This window comes from Scyliorhinus canicula, chromosome 11 (assembly GCF_902713615.1).
Source record: "Scyliorhinus canicula chromosome 11, sScyCan1.1, whole genome shotgun sequence".
Lineage (NCBI taxonomy): Eukaryota > Metazoa > Chordata > Chondrichthyes > Carcharhiniformes > Scyliorhinidae > Scyliorhinus > Scyliorhinus canicula.
The window spans coordinates 72,594,948-72,612,480 of record NC_052156.1 but is presented as its reverse complement, the minus strand read 5'-3'; the positions used below and the strand labels follow the sequence as shown (position 1 = coordinate 72,612,480).

General features: G+C 50.1%; 1 protein-coding gene across 2 annotated transcripts in view; it reads left to right on the top strand.

The window, feature by feature from the left end:
* The window catches only part of apeh (acylaminoacyl-peptide hydrolase), a 147,501-nt gene that overhangs the window by 48,978 nt on the left and 80,990 nt on the right, over positions 1-17,533 (top strand). For both annotated transcript variants that reach the window (XM_038810725.1, XM_038810724.1), the window contains exons 9-10: positions 7,469-7,509; positions 8,561-8,682. In XM_038810725.1, coding sequence (XP_038666653.1) covers positions 7,469-7,509; positions 8,561-8,682 — 163 coding nt within the window. The remainder of the gene's footprint in view (positions 1-7,468; positions 7,510-8,560; positions 8,683-17,533) is intronic.

The following is a 17,533-nucleotide window of genomic DNA, read 5'->3' as shown; positions in this document are numbered from 1 at the left end:
GGCGGGCTGGCGCTGCCCAACCTTCTGGGGTACTATTGGGCAGCCAATGTGTCAATGATGCGTAAATGGGCGATGGAGGGGGTAGGGGCGGCGTGGAAAAGAATGGAGATGGCGTCATGTAGAGGTACGAGCTTGGGTGCCATGGTAACGGCACCGTTGCCGCTCTCCCCTAAGAGGTTTACCACGAGCCCGGTGATGGCGGCGACCCTAAGATCTGGGGACAGTGGAGACGGCATCGGGGGGGAAACAGGGGGCTCGATGGAGGCTCCACTGGGTGGCAACCATCGGTTCATCCTGGGGAACAAGGATGGGGGATTTAGGGGGTGGCAAAGGCCGGGCATCAGCAAATTGAGGGACCTGTTTATTGGCGGGAGGTTTGCGGGCCTGGGGGAACTGGTTGATAAATTTGGCCTTCCCCAAGGGAACATGTTCAGATACCTGCAGGTAAAGGCGTTTGCTAGGCGACAGGTAGAGGGATTCCCTCTGCTGCCCTCGCGGGGGACGATGGACAGAGTGCTTTCGGGGGTGTGGGTAGGAGAGGGGAAGGTGTCTGACATCTATAAGGTAATGCAGGAGGTGGAGGAGGCGTCAGTGGAGGAGCTGAAGGCTAAATGGGAGGAGGAACTCGGGAAGCAGATAGAGGACGGGACTTGGGTGGATGCCTTGGAGAGAGTCAACTCTTCCTCTTCATGTGCGAGGCTTAGTCTCATCCAATTTAAGGTGCTGCACCGGGCCCACATGTCCGGGACTAGGATGAGTAGGTTCTTTGGGGGTGAGGACAGGTGCACCAGGTGTTCGGGGAGTACAGCGAATCATGCCCATATGTTCTGGGCATGCCCAGCACTGGAAGAATTCTGGAAGGGGGTGGCGGGGACGGTGTCGAGGGTGGTTGGATCCAGGGTCAAACCAGGGTGGGGACTCGCGATTTTTGGAGTTGCGGTAGAGCTGGGAGTGCAGGAGGCGAAAGAGGCCGGTGCCCTGGCCTTTGCGTCCCTAGTAGCCCGACGAACGATTCTGCTGCAGTGGAAGGATGCAAGGCCCCCAAGTGTGGAGACCTGGATCAGTGACATGGCGGGATTTATAAAATTGGAAAGGGTCAAATTTGCCCTGAGAGGATCAATACAAGGGTTCTATAAACGATGGCAGCCTTTTCTGGACTTCCTGGCTCAAAGATAGGTAACTTGGTCAATAGCAGCAGCAACCCGGGGGGGGGGGGGGGGGGGGGGGGGGGGGGGGGGGGGGGTGGGGTTCCTTATTGTAGTGTCTATTCTGTAACTTTATATTGTGTTAATTTGCATTGTTGTTAAAATGCCGTTTTGTTCATGGAGGTGGGGCGAATGTTTATGATTGTTAATATTATTGTTATTTTTGGTATTTTACTATGGTGCGTTATTGTTGTATAAATTCAAAATTTTTCACTAAAAATTATTTCAAAAAAAAAGAAATTACAATTGCAGAGTATTCCACTCTTAGTATCCCTGGAAGCACCGCTTTCCCACCACAAAGAAGCCAATGCATGAGTATACCTTGTGTACCTGCGAGAAGAAGGGAAACTCCTTTTCCCCTGGATGTGTGAACTTCCAAGGGTTGACTGCCCCCATCTGCTCCATAAATGCGCTTAGTTCTTTCGGCATATTTGAGGTCTTCCCTGATTTGGAATTTCATCTGTCTGTCCATGGGTGTTCCCCGCCCCCCTGATTAGTCGGTGAGTATCTATGTCGGGGATTTATGATAGGGTCTCCTTTAGAAACTCTGTGTCATCCCAGTTGCGAGTGTTCACGTTAACGAGGACCACTGGTGCCCCATTCAGGACCCGCTGACCATGACGTACCATCCTCCTGGGTTCGTAACCACCCTCGTTGCGGCAAATGTTGCCCTCTTATTAAACAGTATGGCTACCCCCCTGACCCTCATCCCATAGCAAGAATGGTACATCTGTCCCACCTGGCCCTTTCTTACCCGCAGTTGGTCCTTCTCCCTCAGGTGTGTTTCTTGTCGGCTTTCATACTTTTTAGGTGGGTGAAGGCTCTGGATCTTTTCACTGGGCTGTTAAGCCCCCAGACGTTCCAGGTGACTATTCTGGCGGGGAGGTTTTGTCTCCATCTTCCTGCGGAATCAACCATACTTACCATGAGGATGCGCCCCTACACACCGGGGTCTCCGTTTGTTAGGGGGCCATCTAAGATGCCTGCGGTCACCGTACTGGTCACGAGACCAGGCCCCTGCACTCCCGTGTTTCCCTTTGTCCAGGGGCCACCCAGCATGGCTGCGAACTGTGTGTGCGCCATATGGGTGAGCCCCTAAACTCTGGGGTTTCCCTTTGTTTAGGGACCCTCCAAAGTGGTTGTCTTCTAGTCGCCCCACACCTGCGCCTGTTCAGGTGCACTGAGGGTGAATTCAAAATGTCCAATTCACCTAACAAGCACATGTTTTGGGACTTGCGGGAGGCAACCGGAGCACCCGGAGAAAACCCACGCAGACACAGGGGAAACGTGCAGACTCCACACAGATGGTGACCCAAGCCGGGAATCGAATCTGGGTCGCTGGTGCTGTGAAGCAGCAGTGCTAACCACTGTGCTCCAGGTGACCTTTTCACGATTGTCTTATTCGCTGCCATCCCAGCCTGATCTCTTGGACAAATTTGTCAGCGCCCACAGGGGCCGTAAAGTAATGCTCCGTGTCCTCCTTGGGAAAGTGACCCATAGTTTGGCTGAGTACAGCATCCCAAATTCAACCCCTCTTTTGTACAGGGCCGCCTTTGCTCTTAAATTCCGCCCGGCGTTTGGCTTTGTCTGCTCCAATGCCTTGATATATCCGAATCTGGCGTCCTCCCCAGTTGCAGGTCTTTGTCTGGCCCAGCATAGGATTCTTTGCTGGTCCTGGTACCGGCGCATCTTGGTAATTATGGCCCTCAGCTGCTCCCTGGTCCTAGGTTTCGGCTGGAGTGACCTATGGGCTCTCTCTATCTCTGGTATGTTGGGGAAACTGTCCCTTACCACCAGGTTTCCCAGTATCTGGGCCACGTAGTCCATGAGGTTCCTGCCATTGGTTCCCTTTGGCAGGCCCAGCATCCTCAGATTTTGGCGCCACGATCTGTTCTCCCAGACTTCCCCTTTAGTCTTCCCTGTGTCGCCACCAAACTCGTTTCTCTGTCTCTAGGGTGATGATTCAATCGTTCTGGCCTGTTGCGACCCTTTCCAGTTCTTTGGTGTTCTCCTGGGCCGATATCTGCCTCTCTGCTTTGTCCAGGGGCACCTGCAGGGCCTCTGCCTCTGCCACCCTGACCGCTGCTTTTATGTCGGCCTTGATGTCGTCTTTGAGCTCCCTTAGCTCCCTGGTGAGGAACTTCTTCCATCCACCCTCTGGTGAGGGGGAGCTCGGTGTGCGGTTAGTTCGTCCCTCTCGTTCGATGGCGTTTCTTTGCCTCAATAGTTCACCGTCCCATTCACTCGCTTCTCCTGGCTCCTGTTTTTTGCCTCTGGAACTGCTGTTGTTCTGTATCACTCCTTGTGTTTCTATTGGAGACAGTGAGGGGATGCTTTTTTTCCTGGTTCTTGCAGGCTATTTTGGTTAAAAGAGCCTAATTTTGAATTCTTAGGAGGAGAACCACCTTTCAACAAAGAAAAGTACAGCATAGGAACAGGCCCTCCAAGACCGCGCCAACCATGCTGCCCGTATAAACTAAAATCTTCTACGCTTTCTGGGTCCGTATCCCTCTATTCCCATCCTATTCATTTATTTGTCCAGATGCCCCTAAAATGTCACTCTCGTCCCTGCTTCCACCACCTTCTCCGGCAGCAAGTTCCAGGCACCCTCTACCCTCTGTGTAAAAGAAAAAACTTGCCTCGTACATCTCCTCTAAACCTTGCCCCTCGCACCTTAAACCTATGCCCCCTAGTAATTGACTCCTCTATCCTGAGGAAAAGCCCCTGAGTATCCACTCTGTCTATGCCCCTCATAATTTTGTAGACCTCTCTCAGGTCGCCCCTCAACTTCCGTTGTTCCAGTGAGAGCAAACCAAGTTAATTCAACCGCTCCTCATAGCTAATACCCTCCATACCAGGCAACATCCTCTCTAAAGCCTCCACATCCTTCTGGTAGTGTGGCGACCAGAATTGAACACTATACTCCAAATGTGGCCTTACTAAGGTTCTATACAGCTACAACATGACTTGCCAATTCTTAAACTCAACGCCCTGGCCAATGAAGGCAAGCATGCCATATGCCTTCTTGACTACCTTCTCCACCTGTGTTGCCCCTTTCAGTGACCTGTGGACCTGTACACCTAGATCTCTCTGACTTTCAATACTCTTGAGGGTTCTACCATTCACTGTATATTCCCTACCTGCATTAGACCTTCCAAAATGCATTACCTCACATTTGTCCGGATTAAACACCATCTGCCATCTCTCCGCCCAAGTCTCCAAACGATCTAAATCCTGCTGTATCCTCTGATAGTCCTCATCGCGCTCTGCAATTCCACCAACCTTTGAGTCGTCTGCAAACTTAATAATCAGACCAGGTACATTTTCCTCCAATCATTTATATACTACGAACAGCAAAGGTCTCAGCACTGATCCCTGCGGAACACCACTAGTCACAGCCCTCCAATTAGAAAAGCACCCTTCCATTGCTACTCTCTACCTTCTGTGACCTAGCCAGTTCTGTATCCACCTTGCTAGCTCACCCCGATCCCGTGTGACTTCACCTTTTGTACCAGTCTACCATGAGGGACCTTGTCAAGGGCCTTACTGAAGTCCATATAGACAACATTCACTGCCCTACCTGCATCAATCATCTTTGTGACCTCTTCGAAAAACTCTATCAAGTTAGTAAGACACAACCTCCTCTTCACAAAACCATGCTGCCTCTCACTAAAACGTCCATTTGCTTCCAAATGGGAGTAGATCCTGTCTCAAAGAGTTCTCTCCAGTAATTTCCCTACCACTGACGTAAGGCTCACCGGCCTGTAGTTCCCTGGATTATCCTTGCTACCCTTCTTAAACAAAGGAACAACATTGGCTATTCTCCAGTCCTCCGGGACATCACCTGAAGATAGTGAGGATCCAAAGATTTCTGTGAAGGCCTCAGCAATTTCCTCTCTAGCCTCCTTCAGTATTCTGGGGAAGATCCCATCAGGCCGCGGGGGACTTATCTACCTTAATATTTTTCAAGGTGCCCAACACCTCATCCAAAGATATGCAGGTTAGGTGGATTGGCCATGCTAAATTGCCCTTAGTGTCCAAAATTGCCCTTAGTGTTGGGTGGGGTTACTGGATTATGAGGATATGGCACGGGTGTGGGCTTGGGTAGGATGCTCTTTCCAAGAGTCGGTGCAGACTCGATGGGCTGAATGGCCTCCTTCCGCATTGTAAATTCTATCAACTATGAACCTCGTCTTTTTAGATATCAATGTGACCCAGGCTATCTACACACCCTTCTCCAGACTCAACACCCACCAATTCCTTCTCTTTGGTGAATACTGATGCAAAGTTTTCATTTAGTACCTCGCTCATTTCCTCTGGCTCCACACATAGATTCCCTTGCCTATCCTTCAGTGGGCCAACCCTTTCACTGGCTACCCTCTTCCTTTTTATGTATGTATAAAAAGCCTTGGGATTTTCCTTAACCCTATTTGCCAATTACTTTTCGTGACCCCTTCTATCCCTCCTGACTCCTTGCTTAAGTTCCTTCCTACTTTCCTTATATTCCACAGAGGCTTTGTCTGTTCCCAGCCTTCTAGCCCTGACAAATGCCTCCTTTTTCTTTTTGACGAGGCCTACAATATCTATCGTTATCCAAGGTTCCCGAAATTTGCCGTATTTATCCTTCTTCCGCACAGGAACATGCTGGTCCTGAATTCCTTTCAACTGACATTTGAAAGCCTTCCATATGTCAGATGTTGATTTACCCTCAAAACCTCCGCCCCCAATCTAGGTTCTTCAGTTCCCGCCTAATATTGTTATAATTAGCCTTCCCCCAATTTAGCACATTCACCCTAGGACCACTCTTATTCTTGTCCAGCAGCACTTTAAAACTTACTGAATTGTGGTCACAGTTCCCGAAATGCTCCCCTACTGAAACTTCTACCACCAGGCTGGGTTTATTCCTCAATACCAGGTCCAGTACAGCCTCTTCCCTAGTTGGACTGTCTACAAATTGTTTTAAGAAGCCCTCCTGGATGCTCCTTGCAAACCCTACCCCGTCTAAGCCCCTAGCACTAAGTGAGTCCCAGTCAATATTAGGGGTAGTTGAAGTCTCCCATCACAACAACCCTGTTGTTTTTACTCCTTTCCAAAATCTGTCTACCTATCTGCTTCACTATCTCCCGCTGGCTGTTGGGAGGCCTGTAGTAAACCCCCAACAATTTCTTATATTCATCACGCAAACCCAAACAGGTATGCAGGACAATTTCAACCCAAATGTGGCTGTTTTCCATCCCACCACGTTGAGTTTTGGTCCTGGATTGACTCTGTAGTGGAACAAACTGCCAAATAAGGAAAGGTGATGCAAGAAAAAAGATTGCATTTCTACAAGACCTCAGGGCGCCCCAATGCATGTTTATAACCTTGAAAAAGTGGTCAGTGTTTTAATGCAGCCTGAATTGGACATAGTAAAGGTCCCCCAGGCAGCAGTGGACAATGTTCAGATAAATCTTCTTTGGTGATGTTTGGTTGAGGGAGACCGGGGCAGGGCGATTCGGGGTCAAGTGTTACCTTTTAAAAAGGACCTGAACCAAGTGCCAGCTGGCTAAGGAGTCCCCCCCCTCCTCTCTCCCCCACCCTGGAAGTCATGAGAAATGGAGTCCGTCCTTTTCACGGGGCCCGGCAGCATCAGCTGCTGAGAATGTTCCCAAACCGCAGCGAAATGAAAGGCACCATCTCTGGCCTAGCTCCCGGCAAAAAAAAAGAGAGGGGCTGAAAACGCAACCTCACAGCACAAAACTGGCCGAAACCTCTGTCCTTCTTTCTTACCTCGGAGGCCATGGTACTCAGCAAATCCCGTCACTGGAAGTCTTTAAGAAACAATTTTGAGCAATTTATGGGAACTCAGCAGCCAAATTGTACTATTAAATATACACTGAACTCAGAGCATCAATTATTGAGTATCATACAATTTGATATCTTTGACTTTGAAAATATCCATCACCGCATCTCCTGCAGGAATAACAGGTTTTGGAGGTACTTAGAATGATTTTCCAATGAAACTTGTACAACTCAACTTGAGTTTAATATGTAACAACTTGTTTTTCTTAAAGATCTTGTCACAAAAGTAAATCTGTACAAAATGTTCTCCATAGCTTTTTCTTTGCCATAATACTGCCTTTCCCAAATATTTATAGAATTCATCTGGAGCTCTCTAGTTGGACCAAAAGGAGTTTAAAACATTGTACACACTGTTCCTGTCTAATGTCCTTCTTAAAATGTATTGTATTATCATTATGTTGATCTATTCTTCTTCTTTCTAGGTCTGGACTGTACTATGTGGATCTGACAGGTGGTAACTGTGGTAAGTGACTCCTGTTGAGTTTTTCTTACCATCTTCATATCGTTGGCAGCACTTAATTTGCTTGTAAGGTAGCGATTTGGAGCTTTAGTGTCAACTGGCAATGAATCTGATGGATGAATTAGGCTTTTCAAATCAGATTAAGCAGCGTAGGTTATGTAAATGAGTTATATTGTCTTGTGGAATGAGAATCGACAGAGGTGGTCCCAGCTTCTTTTGCAATGCAATCCTGAAATATGAAATTACTGGTTAGCAATGTGGCATTAGTATCAGCACCATTTCTGAACTGAGGAAATAATGGCATTATATCTAACCCAGTGTTGAGGAAAAACGCACCATACAATGCAGAATAATGACAGTATAAGTGTAATTGAATGAGGCGATTTAGAGCTTTGTTGTGAGAGGGGCACGGGATGTCATGACCATCATCGATTGATGGAGTGTCTTACAGCAGTGGAGCTTTGCATTTTGCAATGCAATACTGTGTGTAGTCAGCTTGTCCAACCCATGATGTGCATCATTCCAAAAAGCTGAATTGCAGAGCAAGACTGTAATAAGGGGGAATACTATACTGAATTGCTCATATCGATATTGCCATTTCATTTTAATTCTATTGTAACATCCCTAAAGGTGAACTGTCTTCATATAATCTTTGATAAACCTTTTGCTTGTGGAGGGAGAACACTTGAAGCGTCAAGCATAATTTTCACCCAATTATATCATCAACAAACTATGTTAAAATACACTTTACTACAGGTAATGACATCATACATGCAGCAGAGCCCCTCTTAATTTTTTTGCAAGTTAATTTTCAGGAAGATGTTGAGCTAAATTCTCTAGAAGACACAGTCCCAGAATAGGCTTACTCAACGGAAGCATAGATTAGAGAACAATACACAGGTGGGACTAATTCATAGAGTACCCAGTTCTCTGATCCATGCTCCAGGCAATGAGGCTCTATGTTGTGAACAAAGCCTCAACAAATTTATTCTAGTGTCCTTTTGAAATGTATTTTGCTCATGCTAATGTTTAGCTTATGGCTTTTCTTTCACAGTGCAACTTTCATCTCAAATAAATGCTGTTTGGTCTCCTCGGTTCAGCCCTGACAAGTGTCGCATTGTCTACCTAGAAGGTGAAGTGGGCGGACCCCATAATCAGTGTAGCAGACTTTGTATGGTTAGTATTTAAATAATAAGAATCTTTTATTATCACAAGTATGAAGTTACTGTGAAAAGCCCCAAGTCGCCACATTCCGGCCCCTGTTCGGGTACACAGAGGGAGAATTTATAATTCTCAGCCGGTACGGGAATTGAACCCGCGCTGTTGGCTTTGTTCTACATTACAAACCAGCTGACTAGCCCACTGAGCTAAATACAAAATTGGCTAACACACCACAGAGTATATCTTCTAATAATTATCCAATCTGTTTTGATATGGATTATTAACAACAGTGCACAGGTTATCAGTGCAACTTAATGTGTTGTATTGTTGCAGTTTTTAATTGAACTTGAGTCCATGAATTTGTGATGTGCTAATTAATGGGATCCCCGAAAATAATTAAATCCTTTCTTCCTTCGAGATATAGTTGCAAGCTTAACACTAAAGTTGATTTTTCTTCTCAGACTAGCTAATTCTTTCGAAGAAATATCTCTGGATCAAAAGCAAGCTTTTATCTCCCTCCACTGTTGATGACACTGATTATTGCTGAAGTAGTCAATCTTCAATACTATTATCTAAATGGAAATTGTTTGTCCTTTGAGTTGAGACACCAAGAGCTGAAAATCTGTTTGAACATAGCCAGTTCTGTTTTCCCCGGATTTCCACACACCGGCATCTCCAGCCGTGGTCCCTGATTAGTAAGGAGTTAATCCACTAGAGACCCAACACCTGATTGTGTGACACAAAAAGTAAGTAATTGGTGATAATTGTAACCCCCAAAAACTTGTGGCTGAAGTAAAAATCTCAAAACCTGAACCCAGCCCGCTTTAAATGTACCTTCTTCAACACAATCAGGTTTTTTTTTTTTTAAATAATTTTTATTGAAATTTTTCGATACAAACATTTACCCCTACTACATTTTAAATTATAACACAACAAATCCCCCCTGGCAAATCCTCCCCACGCCCTCCCCCGCGCGCACCCCCCCACCCCCCCCCCCCCCCCCGCGCGCTACCAGTCTAGCAACCAAACCGTTTTTTCCCTTTCTGCCGATGGCCTCGGGCAGTCGTTGCCCGCGACCCCCCGCTGACGTGCTCCCTTCGTTGCTATCCCCCCCCCTCCCTTTCCCCCCCCCCCCCCCCCTTTCTCCCCGGGTTGCTGCTGTTTCGGCCTCCAGTTCCTATCTCTGATCCAGAAAGTCAAGGAAGGGCTGCCACCCGCCGGAAGAACCCCTGTACCGACCCTCTCAGGGCGAATTTGATTCTTTCCAATTGGATGAAGCTTGCCATGTCGTTTAACCAGGTGTTAACACTTGGTGGCCTTGTGTCCCTCCACTGAATCAAGATCCTTCTCCGAGCTACCAAGGACGCAAAGGCCAATATTCCGGCCTCCCCTGCCTCCTGTACTCCTGGCTCCACCCCAACCCCAAAAATCGCTAGCCCCCACCCTGGTTTGACCCTGGTTCCCACCACTCTCGATACCGTCCCCGCCACCCCCTCCCAGAACTCTTCCAGTGCCGGGCACATCCAGAAAATATGTACATGGTTCGCAGGGCTTCCCGAACACCTAACACACCTGTCCTCACCCCCGAAGAACCGACTCATCCTAGTCCCCGTCATATGGGCTCTGTGCAGCACCTTAAATTGGATGAGGCCCAACCTTGCGCACGACGACGACGAATTGACCCTCTCTAAGGCATCCGCCCATGTCCCATCTTCTATCTGCTCTCCCAGCTCCGCTTCCCACTTGTCTTTCAGCTCCTCTATCGATACCTCCTCCACCTCCTGCATTATTTTGTAGATGTCCGAGACCTTCCCTTCTCCGACCCAGACCCCTGACAGCACCCTATCACTCACCCCTCTATCGGGAAGCAAGGGAAATCCTTCCACCTGTCGTCTGGCAAATGCCTTCACCTGCAGGTATCTAAACGTGTTCCCCGGGGGGAGCTCAAATTTCTCCTCCAGCTCTCCCAGGCTCGCAAACCTCCCCTCTATGAACATGTCCCTCAGTTGCCTGATGCCCGCCCTGTGCCAGCTCTGGAATCCCCCGCCAGTGTTCCCCGGGACAAATCTGTGGTTCCCTCCCAGTGGCGCCGCCATCAGACCCCCCACTTCCCCCCTGTGTCGCCTCCACTGCCCCCAGATTTTCAGGGTGGCCGCCACTACCGGACTCGTGGTATACCTTGTGGGGGGGAGCGGCCATGGTGCCGTTACTAGCGCCCCCAGGCTTGTATTGCCGCAGGACGCCCTCTCCATACGTTTCCAAGCTGCCCCCTCCCCCTCCATCACCCACTTGCGCACCATCGATGCGTTCGCCGCCCAGTAGTATCCGGAAAGATTGGGTAGCGCTAATCCTCCCCTGTCCCTACTCCGTTCCAAGAAAATCCTTCTCACTCTAGGGGTGCCATGTGCCCACACATAGCCCATAATGCTGCTAGTTACCTTCTTGAAGAAGGCCCTGGGGAGAAAGATGGGCAAGCACTGAAACAGAAACAAGAACCTCGGGAGGACCGTCATTTTGACTGACTGCACCCTCCCTGCTAGCGACAGCGGTACCATGTCCCACCTCTTGAACTCCTCCTCCATCTGCTCCACCAGCCTTGAAAAGTTCAGCTTGTGGAGGGTCCCCCAGTTCCTTGCCACCTGCACCCCCAAGTACCTGAAGCTCTTTACTGCTCTCTTAAAGGGGAGCCGCCCAATTCCCTCCCCCTGATCTCCCGGGTGTATCACAAAGACCTCACTTTTACCCACATTTAATTTATATCCCGAAAAGTCCCCAAACTCCGCTAGTATTTCCATTACCTCCGGCATTCCCCCTTCCGGGTCCGCCACATATAACAACAAATCATCCGCATAGAGTGATACCCGATGTTCCTCCCCTCCCCTTGTCAGTCCTCTCCACCCCCCTGAACCCCTCAGTGCCATCGCCAACGGTTCGATCGCTAATGCAAATAGTAAGGGGGATAGGGGGCATCCCTGCCTGGTACCTCGATGGAGCCCAAAATACTCTGACCTCCTCCCGTTTGTAACCACACTCGCCATCGGGGCCGAATACAGCAGCTTCACCCACTTGATAAATCCCTCCCCAAACCCAAACCGTTCCAGCGTCTCCCACAGGTATTCCCACTCCACCCTATCGAATGCCTTCTCCGCATCCAGTGCTACCACTATCTCAGCCTCCCCCTCCACTGCTGGCATCATAATCACATTCAACAGTCTCCGGACATTTGTGTTAAGTTGTCGTCCCTTTACGAACCCCGTCTGGTCCTCATGGATTACCCCTGGCACACAATCCTCTATTCTGGTTGCCAGGACCTTTGCCAACAGTTTGGCATCTACATTCAAGAGGGAGATAGGCCTGTAGGACCCGCACTGTGCAGGGTCTTTGTCCCGCTTCAGGATCAAGGAGATCAGGGCCTGTGACATTGTCAGGGGCAGAACCCCCCCCCTCTCGCGCCTCATTGAAGGCTCGCACCAGCACTGGACCCACCAAGTCCACATACTTCTTATAAAATTCCACCGGGAACCCATCCTGCCCCGGCGCCTTCCCCGCCTGCATCTGGCCTATCCCTTTAACTAGCTCCTGCAGCTCTATCGGCGCCCCCAGCCCCTCCACCCGTTCCTCCTGGACCTTTGGGAACCTCAATCTATCGAGGAAGTTCTCCATTCCCCCCCTCCTCCTGGGCAGCTCAGACCGGTACAATTCCCTGTAGAAATCCCTGAAGACCCCGTTCACCTCTTGCCCCTTCTGCACTACGTTCCCTCCCTTCTCTCTCACTCCCCCAATCTCTCTGGCTGCATCTCGCTTGTGCAGCTGGTGTGCTAGCATCCTGCTCGCCTTTTCCCCGTACTCATAGACCGCTCCCTGTGCCCTTCTCCATTACGTCTCCGCCTTCCTAGTGGTCAGTAGGTCAAACTGGGCCTGTAAACTGCGCCGCTCCCTCAACAGCCCCTCCTCTGGTGTCTCCGCATATCTCCTGTCCACTTCTATAAGTTCCCCCACCAGTCTCTCCCTCTCCTGCCTCTCCTTCCTTTCTCTGTGTGCCCTTATGGAGATCAGCTCTCCTCTGACCACTGCTTTCAGGGCCTCCCAGACTACCCCCACCTTCACCTCGCCCGTGTCGTTCGTGCCCAGATATCACTCAATGCCCTTCCGGACCCTTCCGCACACCTCATCGTCCGCCAGCAGCCCCACATCCAGGCGCCACAACGGGCGCTGGTCCCGTGCTTCCCCCAGTTCTACCTCTACCCAGTGTGGTGCATGGTCCGAAATCGCAATGGCCGAGTACTCCGTGTCCTGCACTCTCGAAATCAGCCCCCTGCTCAGTACAAAAAAGTCTATTCTGGAGTACACCCTGTGGACGTGGGAGAAAAAAGAATACTCCCTCGCCCTTGGCCTGCCAAATCTCCAAGGGTCTACCCCCCCCCATCTGCTCCATGAACCCCCTTAGCACCTCTGCCGCTGCCGGCCTCCTATTCGTCCTGGAACTCGATCTGTCCAGCCCAGGGTCGAGCACTGTATTGAAGTCCCCCCCCATGATCAGGCCTCCTGCCTCCAGACCCGGAATGAGGCCCAACAGGCGCCTCATAAAACCCGCGTCATCCCAATTCGGGGCATACACATTCACCAGCACCACATTCTCTCCCTGCAGCCTACCCTTCACCATCACGTACCTACCCTCCTTATCTGCTACCACCTGCGCCGCCACGAACGACACCCTCTTTCCCACCAAAATCGCCACCCCCCGGTTCTTTGCGTCCAAGCCTGAGTGGAACACCTGTCCCACCCACCCCCTTCTCAGGCGTACCTGGTCTACTACTCTCAAGTGAGTCTCCTGCAACATTGCCACATCCGCCTGCAGTCCCTTTAGGTGTGAAAAAAACCCTTGCTCTCTTGACCGGCCCATTCAGCCCCCTCACGTTCCAAGTAATCAACCGGGTCGCGGAGCGACCTGTCCCTTTCCCCTGTCTATTAGCCATGTCCTGTCCCCTGTTCGCCCCGGGTCGACCCTCCCCTTCTGACCCGTTCCCCATGGCGGTGGCCCCCCCCCCTCTCTCCTCCCGTTCTTCCCTTCCCGTCCTCGGCCTTTCCAGCAGCAACCCGGTATCCCCCCCTAACCCCCCTCCCCCCCCCCCCCCCCCCCCCCCCCCCCCCCCCCCCCCGGCTAGGACCCCTCCTAGCCGCGGTGTATCCACCATCGTACTCCCGAGAGTCAGCTGATTTTCGCTGACCCGGCTGCCCCTGCCACACTCCGACTCCTCCCGATGTGGGGGGGGAGGGGCCTCCCCCCCCCCTTGCCATCCCTCTCTGACCCCGCTTCAGCGCGGGAAAAGCCGCCATTGCTGGCCACACCCCACTCTTCTCTCCTCCCCCTTCCTCCGTCCCGCGCGCGGGAAACAGGGGAAAGCCCGCGCTTTCGCCCGGCCACACCCTACCCCGCCATCTTCAATTCCACCCCCGTCCCCATCCAAGCCCATAAAAAAGCCCCCTTAAAACGAGAGGAAGAAAAAAGAGAAAAAGAAAACCCGCATAACCAACTTGCACCCCCCCCGTCCCGCCTCCCCAACTTAACAATATAACAATATAAATAACAAATCTCAAATAAATACATAAATACATAACTATGCCTGCATAACTAAATAACTACCCAATAATAACGTATTTAACCATCACCCTCCATCGAACAGAACAGTAACCATAACCCTTAAAGAACAGATCAAAAAACAGTAAAAAAGCCCCCCCTACAACAACATTAATTAAGGGATGTTGGCAACGGGAAGAGACACACAAAAAGGAACAAAGAAACCCCCCATAACACAAGTTTCAAAGAAACCAAACGATCCATCAACTTTAACCAAGTTCCGACCTGGCCTAAGAAAGACATGGGCCACTTGATCAGTCAAGGGTACTCGGGCGGCCTCGACCGCCGGCGTTCCCAAGTTCTAGTTCAGGTCCAGCTTTTCCTCCCGAACAAAAGTCCATGCCTCCTCTGGGGTCTCAAAGTAATGGTGCTGGTCCTTGTAGGTGACCCACAAGCGCGCTGGCTGCAGCATTCCGAACTTGATCCTCTTTGCGTGCAGCACCGCCTTCGTCCGGTTAAACCGGGCCCGCCGCTTTGCCACCTCCGCACTCCAGTCCTGATATATCCGCACCGTCGAATTCTCCCATTTGCTGCTTTTCTCCCTCTTGGCCCACTTCAGCACTTTCTCCCGATCACAGAAACGCTGGAATCGCACCAGCACCGCCCTCGGGGGCTCGTTCGCCCTAGGCCGCCTAGCCATGACCCGATATGCTTCTTCCAGCTCCAGAGGCGATGGACCGGCCCCCTCTCCCATCAGGGAGCTCAGCATCTCCGCTACATATTTCGGGAGATCAGGCCCCTCCAGGCCTTCTGCTAGGCCCAGGATCCTCAAGTTCTTCCGCCTCATTCGAGTGTCCAGCTCCTCAAAGCGGCTCTGCCATTTCAGGTGGAGTGCCTCGTGCACCTCCACCTTTCCCACGAGGACCGTGGCCTCCTCCTCCCTTGCAGTCATCTCCTGCTGCAGCTCTCTTATCGACGCCTCTTGGGTCGCCTGGGCCCCCATCAGCCTTGTGGTCGTCGCGTTCATAGACTCTAAGAGTTCCACTTTCAGCTCCGTAAAACACCGGAGGAGAGCGGCCTGCTGCTCCTCCGCCCATTTTCTCCAATCTTCTAGTGCGCCACCGGCCGCCATTTTGGTCCTCTTCCCCCGCTTTTTTCGGGGAGCTGCTGCCGCTTTTTTTGTCGCCCCACTCCGAGTACCGACCATAAAGTTGGTCTCACTCTCCTCAGGGAGCCTTCCCCCACCGGGATTCGTCTTTACAGTACCGTCGGGGCCCTCCAATCGGCCCTTAAACACCTTTGTCGCAGGAGCTGCCAAATGTGCGACTTAGCTGGTCATAGCCGCAACCGGAAGTCCACAACCGGAAGAGCCTGTTCCTGTGCTGTACTTTTCTTTGTCCTTTGTATAAATATTAATTAACTTTCCTCTTGTTCACCAATTCAATTTTTTTGTAGAACTAAATACCAATTTAAAGTATACCCATTTGTGTAACTATTTATAAAATCTGACATTCCTGACACTTCTCTGTGGGTCCTGGACACACTCAGTCTACTTCACAAAATATTGTGTGAACATCATGCACCTTCTTCCAGTAAAACAACCTGGGCCTCCCTTTAACTTTTAATAAAACCATCCAAGTTTGTTGTCAGGCTCCGGGCGGTTCACATGATTCCTTTCACTCCTCCATTTTACTCTAAATCAGAGACGGTTCCAAAGCGTAACAATCGTATAAACTTTGTATTTGTAGCACCTTAACCATGGCAATTCTATATCTTGCATTTCTGCACTTGCTCACTCCAGCACCACTTTCCTGGAACCACAGTATAGTTCCCCTTGTCCTCGCATGACAACTCACCAGCCTCCACATTCAATACATCATCAGACATTTTTGCCACCTCCAACATGATTCCACAACCAAATAAATCTTTCCCTCCCCGTCCAGCATTCCAAAGAGACTGTTCCCTTTGTGACATGCTCCACTCTCATCCATTCCTTTATAATCCCCAACAACCCTCTCTCATGCATGTGCAGAAAATGCAACACCTGCCCTTTTCCCTTCTCAACATCCAATGCCCCAAACACACCTCCAGGTGAAATTTTGATTTGCTTGTACTTCTTTTCAATTTAGTACATTGTCTTTTGTATTATTGTGTATGTATTGCAGCTCACAACACAGTCTCGGCCCACATGCCTGAGCTTTCGGCCATAATTTGAATTATTTTTTAAAATATATTTTTTATTGAGGTTTTTACATTTTATACACCGTTAAAGCTAGATGTGACGGTTACAATTTACACGTTACTCTTTTTTGGTGTGGCCCTTCACTGTTTCAGGGACTTTCCTTTAGCCTTTTATTTCATAGAACATAGAACGATACAGCGCAGTACAGGCCCTTCGGCCCACGATGTTGCACCGACATGAGAAGTCAAAAACTAAAGGCCATCTAACCTACACTAAGCCATTATCATCCATATGCTTATCCAATAAACTTTTAAATGCCCTCAATGTTGGCGAGTTCACTACTGTTGCAGGTAGGGCATTCCACGGCCTCACCACTCTTTGTGTAAAAAACCTACCTCTGACCTCTGTCCTATATCTATTACCCCACAATTTAAAGCTATGTCCCCTCGTGCTAGCCACCTCCATCCGCAGGAGAAGGTTCTCACTGTCCACCCTATCTAACCCTCTGATCATTTTGTATGCCTCTATTAAATCACCTCTTAACCTTCTTCTCTCTAACGAAAACAACCTCAAGTCCATCAGCCTTTCCTCATAAGATTTTCCCTCCATACCAGGCAACATCCTGGTAAATCTCCTCTGCACCCGTTCCAAAGCTTCCACGTCCTTCCTATAATGAGGCGACCAGAACTGTATGCAATACTCCAAATGCGGCCGTACCAGAGTTTTGTACAGCTGCAACATGATTTCACCATGGGTAGTTGTCTGGTGTTTATATGTGGGCAGTGCCCTCCTCTCACCCTGCCCCCGCCCATTGCTTGGCCTCCCCTCCATTTTCTCCTCATCCAATCCTGTTGTTGGCCTGCTTTAGAGGGTTCTTTTTCGTGTGCCTTGTGTTGGGCCCTCTGGCCTCTGTGTCGGGCTTATTGTTTCCACTGATCTCATTTCCCCCCTCCCATTTCTGCCTGCTCCCTGTGGTCTCTTTGGTTCCTGTGCATTCCCCCCCTCCCCCGCTCTATTGGTCGTTGTCTTTGACCAGGTCTTGGACCAAATTAGTGAATGGCCTCCATGTTGTTTGGAAGCCCTCCTCTGACCCTCGAATGGTGAAC